This window comes from Charadrius vociferus, unplaced genomic scaffold (assembly GCF_000708025.1).
Source record: "Charadrius vociferus isolate BGI_N301 unplaced genomic scaffold, ASM70802v2 scaffold964, whole genome shotgun sequence".
Lineage (NCBI taxonomy): Eukaryota > Metazoa > Chordata > Aves > Charadriiformes > Charadriidae > Charadrius > Charadrius vociferus.
The window spans coordinates 660458-668903 of NW_009647945.1; the positions used below are offsets into that span (position 1 = coordinate 660458).

General features: G+C 56.7%; 1 protein-coding gene across 1 annotated transcript in view; it reads left to right on the forward strand.

Annotated features, from left to right (window-relative positions):
* Nucleotides 1-8446, forward strand: part of VAC14 (Vac14 homolog (S. cerevisiae)) — a 71198-nt gene that overhangs the window by 30896 nt on the left and 31856 nt on the right. Inside the window, exon 13 of the mRNA XM_009883267.1 lies at nt 1882-2032. Within this exon, the coding sequence (XP_009881569.1) occupies nt 1882-2032 (151 nt within the window). The remainder of the gene's footprint in view (nt 1-1881; nt 2033-8446) is intronic.

Here is an 8446-nt window from a genome sequence, read left to right on the forward strand (position 1 = left end):
GATGGCAGTCGCAGGCAGTTGGTTCACATGGTGCATCAGCCACGTGTTGATACAGCCGTGGCGTGGTGGGATACCTCATCCTGGTGGTGCTGGCACTCATGCTGCATTTGGCAAAATCAGCAGCTTGAATAAGAGTCCCTGCTCGCACTCACCCACCTGCCCACCCTGGTAGCCAAACCCTCAGTCTCTTTGCCAGTTTTAGCCAAAAACAATAAGAGTTGGAAACCTCCACGGGTGTTGTTTCCCCACCTGGGAGAGCTCGAGACCCAAATTAGCGCCTTCCCCCGCTGGAAGGCTGCAAGCTCAGCTGAGCCAGATGATTAGCCACTAGAGAATCTACATAGGGTTTCAAGAGACTGGGCACGGTGAGCTCTGCTCCGGGGCATCCTCCGCTCGAAACGCCGCCAGCGTTGCTTTATCTGATACTGCTGATGCTTGAAAGCTGCGTGGGGAGGGAGGACCAAGGTCATCCCTGTGCCAGGGACCACAGAGTCCCCTCCCTGGAAGAGGATGAAGGCTGGCGATGGATGGCAGTGACCTCCCGTCCTGGCAACGCGGTCCCATCCTTGACAGCATCACGGAGGTGCTGTATTCTTTGGGGACAGCAGTACAAGTTGTTGTTGTCTTCATTTTTTTGTTTGTTTGTTTTTTTTTCTCCCTCGCCTGGGGAGCCGCGGGCTGGGGCTTAATCATGTTTGTAGGCACGGGGTCTCTCCGAGCGTGCTGGAGCCTCGCAGTGCCCACGGCAGGGTTCTTCCCCACGGCCGGCTCTGCTCCGGACACCAAGCTGCCTTCTCAAAGGCTGCTGGGGGCTTGAAAACCAACCCTAATTATCTAAAAAAAAAAAAAAAATAAACCCAACTTACGATACTTGTGCAGCAGAAAAACCCAGGAGCTTCTCTTTCTGATTTTCAGGGGTTGTATTTTCAAGTTCTGCATGATCAAAAAAAGGCTTTGTTAGCTATTTTTTTCCAGGGGTAAGGTGTTTTTTTTGGTAGCTCAGAAGCTAAAACTTCATAACTCCTCCAAACGATGCCGTGTGAGAGCACGTGGAGAGCCTGGGATGCCGTGCTGGTGGGCAAGGGGTGGTTGGGGGATGTGCTGTACCAGATGCAGATGGGTCAGACGTAGTGATGGGGCCCTTTTTGGCAGCGATCCTGCTCCGCTGCAGAGCATCGGGGACGGCTGATGAAACATCTAGACCCAAGGACATTTGAATGAAGTAGGGGGAGACGACCCAAAATAGCCTGAGACGTGAGAAGGGTTGAGGACGCAAAAAAAAAGCCACCCACCCTGTAATAACTTCTGCAGCAATGCTATATATAGACTAATTCGGCGATTTTTGGAAGGAAAGAGCTATGAAATCCAAACGGCAGCTCTGCCTCGCCATCCCCAGCGCAGGCAGCCCAGCTTGCCCTGGAGTGCTGCCCCAAACGGGGTGAGCTGGGAGCACTGGTCAGGGGACAAGGCTGCTGTTTGCCCCTGAGAGCATCCCCGTCCTCTTGCTGGGGTTGTCCCAAACCGTCGGTTAGGAAGGGGAGCGGGGAAGCGAAGCCCAGACCTCCCCGAAGCGGGACGAGGGAGAAGCAAGCCCTCCTCATCACTGCGTAAATTTGGTTTCATTTCCCGTGTTCCCTTAAGGCGCGGAGCAGAAACTGCATTTTTTTTCCTCCCCTTTTCTCTTTCCTGCCCCATCCCCTTGGCAATTATTGGAAATTTCCACTTGGAACTTCCTATTCAGCGCTCTTTTCCCTGCGGTTTTCCCGATGCGCTGGGATTCGGTGTTGGCTTCCCATCTCGCCCTCTCCTGCCGTGGGTTCGGAAAGGAGAGCTCGCCCCTGGGCGCGCTCACCCCCTCCGCGCCCTCCCTTCTCTCCGCAGGTTATCCTGAAGGACCTGGAAGTGCTGGCCGAGATCGCTTCTTCCCCGGCGGGACAGACGGAGGGTCACGGTCCCTCCGATGGCTCCGATGTGCGACCTGGCCCAGTGGAGCTTCACGTCCCAGCCAGGGCTGGCCAGCTGAGCTCCTCCGGTGAGTGCCGCAGCTCCGTGCATCCCTGCTCCTGGGGCTCCATGTTTGGTGGCACTGGTCAGGTTTGCTTGGGCAGAAGGAGAAGACTCTCACATAGTAATAATTCACGTCCTAGAGTCATCACAGAATGGTTTGGGTTGGAAGGGCCCTTAAAGCCCATCCAGTCCCCCCCCCCTGCCCTGGGCAGGGACACCTCCCCCCAGCCCAGGTTGCTCCAAGCCCCGTCCAACCTGGCCTTGAACACCTCCAGGGATGGGGCAGCCACAGCTTCTCGGGGCAACCTGCCCCAGGGGCTCAACACCCTCACAGCAAAGAATTTCTTCCTCAGATCTCATCTCAATCTCCCCTCTTCCAGTGTAAAACTGTTCCCCCTCATGCCGTAGCTCCCCTCCCTGATCCAGAGTCCCTCCCCAGCTCTCCTGGAGCCCCTTTAGGCACTGGAAGGGGCTCTGAGGTCTCCCCTTTTCCGCCTTCTCTTCTCCAGGCTGAACCCCCCCAACTCTCCCAGCCTGTCCTCCCAGCAGAGGGGCTCCAGCCCTCCCAGCATCTCCGTGCCCTCCTCAATGTCAGTATATCCATCCCCAGATGGCATCACTTGGGGATCGAGTGCTGTGGCACAGACCAGGGGACAGCCTTTATTTTATTCCTTTTTAATTCTAGCTCACGTTTTGGGGATTTAGGACTCTGTTTCGCAGCAGGATGCTGCAGCGGCTGCTGTGGAGGGACGTCATTATTGTCCTGTTTTTTACGGGACCTTGGGTGCCAGCCTCTTCTCTCTTTGTAAAAGCCCTCAGAGCCCTGAAATGGGTTCAGGATGATGTGGGTTCGGGTGCCTGAAACGAAGATGGATCTGTAAAGGGTTCAACGCGCGCTTTTGATGTTGCCTGCTCCAGGCTTCTCGTGTTGACCGTGAACTGCTTCGTTGCTCTGAGTGTCGGGTGAGACCTCAGCAGAGAGAGATGAAGAGGGACAATCCTATTTTCTGGAGACTTGGGAGTTAAAAAAAAAAAAAAAAAAAGCGCCTTTCATTAATCATCCTGGCACATGGGGAAGTTTTTTTTCCACCTTCCCTTTGTCTGTGGCTCATCCTTCGCCATAGCTCCGCTGCCCCTTCTCCTCCACCGCTGCTATTTAAGGCCCTCCCTGCTGTACTCCCCGGGCCAGGTCATCCCAGCCAAAAGCACGTTTCACGGCGGTTTTGGATTGCAATCCGAGTGCGGAGCCAAGGCCGCCTCTCCCCGCGCAGGATGCTGCCGACGGGGCTTTGCAAAAAAAAATCCCCGCCGGAGAGGGAGGCTTTGCTCTCCTCCTCCTCAGGCTTCGTTTTCTCTGAACGTCTCGGATCACTCGCCCCTCCTTGAGCTTAAAAACGTCCTCACCAGCATCCAGCTGGGTTTTTGGGGGGGTTGGTTTGGGGGGAGGTGTTTTCTTTCAGCTCTCCCTGTTTCCTGCTGGCGGCCGTAGGCAGTGACGGAGGGATGGGGGCTGCAGCGCCGGCCACCTCCCCGCGAGCCCCTCTGGGGGTCTCCTCCGTCCTTCCCACGTCAGAAGTGAGACCGCCCCGGGTGGAGCAGCTTCTGCCACCGAGGAGCTGCAGTTCAGCTCACGCCGATGGTCGTCTGAGGTTTCCTTCCTTGCGGATGGTCTAAAAATAGCCGGCTGCATGGCGCAGATCCTAACGGCCGCCGTGGCCCCCGTTAGCTATCTGGAAGAGCCTCTTGGCTTCGCTTCTTCAAGCGTAACGTTTGGAAAGAGCCTGGCTCTCCCCACGTCCAGCAGATCTGCCGGAGCTCCCGTTGCCCCAGCCTGGGGCTGCTTGACCCCCGGGGGGGGGGGTAAGGTCTTAACGGGCTCTGTCATCGTCACCTGCTTTCCTCTTCCTTAAAACGCCCCCCAAAAGTGTTTCTTTGGAAATTTATTTGGGGCTGAGCTTTGTGCGGTCGTTGGCTTTTACCCAGAGGCAGATTTTTGGGAGGAGGGGGGGAAAAGGAACGGGTTCGTTGGCCTCGGACGTTTAAGGTGACTCCTGGTCCCATCTGGCTGTGACCACCCAGTGCTGAGAGTGGACGGGTTGGTGGGCTCCGGCTCCCGGGGGAGCGAGGGGTCACAGCTGGGCCAGGACCCTCCTGGATTGCGCCTGGCAGAGCAGAATCTCTCGGAAAAGACACTTTTTGTCAGAAAAGGTGGAAATCCCTACGTCTGTGTGGTCCCGGGGTAGTGAGGTAGCGAGTGAACCCAAACCCTGCCCCACGGGCTGGCGCGGTTGTGAGTACAGCCCCTTCCCAGGCAAAAAGCATGGAATGCTGGTACTGGAGAGAAGGTCATCTTGCTACTTGTCCCAACTTCTACGTGGTTTGCAAAACACCCTCAAATCAAAGCAGGCAGCGGGATTCCCATCGTACAAACCGGGTGGGTGCTTGCACCACCACCCTGAGGAACGGAGAGCCCTTGGGCACAGCCCTGCTGACCTTGTCCCTGAAAAGTAGGCAGAAGACAACCAAGGACAGACTCATGGAGGTCAGCACCTGGCCACCCTCTCCCAGGGCAGCCGGAGCAGGTTGGGAGGAGAGATGTTGGGTCTGACCCCTTTGTGGGGTCACTGGTTTTGTACTGGGATGGATGGGAGTGCTTCCCGAGCACGCTTTTCCCGGCTAGCACGCCTTGGTGCTGTGCTTTATTGGCAGTAGGATGCTGTTGCAGCGTTGGAGGGGATCCTGCAGGGTACCAGCGCTTCACCCTGCCGTTAAATTGCTCCGTTCCCTTCATCCCGCTTTAGGCCGAGATGCCACTGGAGCGGGCAGGGGGAGGAGGGATGCGCCATCTCAGGTCCGCTCCTCTCCTACCTCTGAGGCCCGTCGGAGCGTGCGGTTGATGGCTTTGTGGGTAAATGAAGATGGGCACCCTTAAAACCCTGGAGCTGGCAGCAGGTTTCCGTGCTGCGCTCTCCATCCCGGTGCTTTGGGCTTTGCCACCCCAGCGGTGAGGGCAGGAGGGGGAGGCAGCAGGGGACGGTGCCCCCGTGGTCTTCCCCCCCACTTCCTCTCGCTGCCTTTCTTCCCTCGGGATGTGTTTACGCAGTTGTTTCCCTGCCATTGAGTTTGGTTTCCTTCAGATGCCGGTTGATTAGTCAGGAAAGCCGTGTCCCACTTCCGCAGCCCGTTCCCAGCTCCAGTTTTTATTTAGCCGCTTTGTTCTCCAGTTAATGGAGGGTCAGCTGCCCTCGACGCCTTCTCCAAACACAATGAGCCGGGGTCAACCCGGCCCAATGCCACCTGGCAGACCCAACATCTCTCCTCCCAACCTGCTCCGGCTGCCCTGGGAGAGGGTGGCCAGGTGCTGACCTCCATGAGTCTGTCCTTGGTTGTCTTCTGCCTACTTTTCAGGGACAAGGTCAGCAGGGCTGTGCCCAAGGGCTCTCCGTTCCTCAGGGTGGTGGTGCAAGCACCCACCCGGTTTGTACGATGGGAATCCCGCTGCCTGCTTTGATTTGAGGGTGTTTTGCAAACCATGTAGAAGTTGGGACAAGTAGCAGATGACTCAAGAGTGGTTGTCAACCAAGGCCAGCAAGTCAAGAGAGGTGATTCTGCTCCTCTACTCCGCTCTTGTGAGACCCCAACTGGAGTACTGCATCCAGCTGTGGAGCCCTCAACATAAGGAAGACATGGAACACTGGACACTGGGACAGGTTGCCCCGAGAAGCTGTGGCTGCCCCATCCCTGGAGGTGTTCAAGGCCAGGTTGGACGGGGCTTGGAGCAACCTGGGCTGGTGGGAGGTGTTCCTGCCCAGGGCAGGGCGGTGGAACTGGGTGATCTTTAAGGTCCCTTCCAACCCAAACCATCCTGTGATCCTATGGAGCTGTTGGAGCGGGGCCGGAGGAGGGCACGGAGATGCTGGGAGGGCTGGAGCCCCTCTGCTGGGAGGACAGGCTGGGAGAGTTGGGGGGGTTCAGCCTGGAGAAGAGAAGGCCAAAAAGGGGAGACCTCAGAGCCCCGTCCAGTCCCTGTAGGGGGCTTATAAGAAACATGAGGACAGACTTTTTAGCAGGACCTGTTGCGATAGGACAAGGGGTAACGGTTTTAAATGAAAAGAGGGCAGATTCAGATGGTGAGGGTGGTGAAACTGGGGAACAGGTTGCCCAGAGATGCGGTAGATGCTCCGTCCCTGGAAACATTCAAGGCCAGGTTGGACAGGGCTCTGAGCGACCTGATCTAGTCGAAGATGTCCCTGCTTATGGCAGGGGGTTGGACTAGATGGCCTTTAAAGGTCCCTTCCAACCCAAACTATCCTATGACAGCATAGGTGCAAGCCCTCCAGCCTAGTCTCCAGCTCTGCTCTGCGCAGGAGGAGAAAGCGCCCTCCCAAAGGATGCCGATACCATCTGCTGCCTCGTACAGGGTCGCTCTTGCACACATCTCTTCCTTCCTTTCTCCGCAGCTTTGTAAGGAGAAGCGGTTATGACCCTTTGTTTCACAGGAGGCACTTTCCTCTCCGACTCGGTCAGGTCTCTCCCGCCTGGCTTCCTGCCGGAGATGGCGGGGACGGTGGTGTACCCTCTGAGCACCTCACGCTATAGGATGTTTACCGGGCGGTTGACTCCGTACGTGCGTGTGCTAACACGCCTGAGGTCATTGCTTCCAACCGGCGGTCCGTGGATATCCCAGGAGTCAGCGGATTGCTCCGCAGGAGGCTGCGAAAAGTCCCTGAGAAACGTAGTCTGTTGGGTTCAGACCTTCTGTGTCCCCACTGGAGATGGTGCAGCGCTCCAGAGCCTGGACTGAACTTGAGATGTGCTGCGATGGGGCTTTCCCAGCGACATCTTTTTGAGGGATTTTGTTCTTAGTGTGCTAAACCACTCCCTGTACGTTGTTTATCACTTCATTTGGGGAATGGTAGATCTGGAGACATGACAGCGTAGGGCAAGGTCCTACTTCCAGATGGTCTGGAAGACGTGAGGGTGGCCTCTGAAAACACCAGGCAAGAATCTATAGGCTGGCGGGGGGGCCGTGAAAGGTTGGAAACAAAAGCTGGCCCCTCCTCAGATGCTCAGATTTGCTAAACTGACGTTGCCAGTGGTAGGGAAGGATGAAGGTACAAACATCTCCGTGCTCGTCTTCTCCACAAAAGGCAAGGAGACAGCCGACATCGCACAACGGACCGCTTCCTCTCGAAGGAGCCAGTTTCCAAGAGCTTTCACAGGATCAGGAGTGCGACAGCAGGGAGCAGAGGAGCCAAGCAAGAGAGGAGAGACCTGGTGCTCCTGAGTGCTCCGAGCTCAGTGCTCTGGTTCCTGATGGTTGGTGGCTCTGCCATCACCTTCCCTACTGGCATGGAGCTGTGCATGAGGGCTGACTTCAAAAATGCTCTTCTGCCTCTTGGAGAGCCACGCCATTAGAAGAAAAGGGTGATTTGGATTTTTTTTTCCTGGATGGGAATCCATCCAGTGCTGAGATGCCGTGGAGAACTTCAGGAGAGACCACCCAGACCATAGCTGGAACTCACCTGGCGTACCTTCGGGTATCAGTCCCTCCTGAGACAGTTATGGCACTTGGCTGGCCGGAAAGGTTGGGATTCCCAAATAAAAGGCGGGATTACTGGTGTGCAGGGGCTGATGCAGGAGAAGTTGGTGGTGTAGATAAGATCACTCCTGGCCAAACACCCCCTGTGTAGTGACTTTGCTGCCTCGGTTCCCCTGAGATGTTGGGAGGAACCTTGGTGCAGAAACAGCCTGGCGAAGACCGCTGCCGCGTGCGGGTTATCTTCCCTCTGGTCCCCCGTGCCGTGCTGCAGCATCAGCCCGCTCGACACTCCCCCCCAAGCTTAACCCATCCTCTGCAGCTCTGCTGGGGGGTTTCTTCTCCTGTACCTTGTCCGAGCTACACCCCCGCTGCGTTTTCGCTTGTTGATTTATCTTAGCAAAGAGAAAACGAGGTAATTGGTCAGTAATGGGTCCAGTCCTGTTCAATATATCCATCAATGACCTGGATGAAGGGATGGAGTGTACCCTCAGCTTGTCTGCTGATGACACAGAACTGGGAGGGGTCGCTGACACGCCAGAAGGCTGTGCCACCTTACAGTGTGACCTGGACAGGCTGGAGAGTTGGGCAGAGAGGAACCTCATGAAGTTCAACACGGGCAAGTGTGGGGTACTGCATCTGGGGAGGAATAACCCCATGCACCAGTACAGGTTGGGGGCTGACCTCCTGGAGAGCAGCTCTGTGGAAAGGGAACTGGGCCCAGTGGATGCCCATGAGCCAGCAATGTGCCCTGGTGGCCAAGAAGGCCAAGGGCATCCTGGGGGGCATCAAGGAGAGTGTGTCCAGCAGGTCGAGGGAGGTAATCCTCCCCCTCCGCTCTGCCCTGGGGAAGCCATATCTGGAGCACTGCGTCCAGCTTGGGGCTCCCCGGGACGAGAA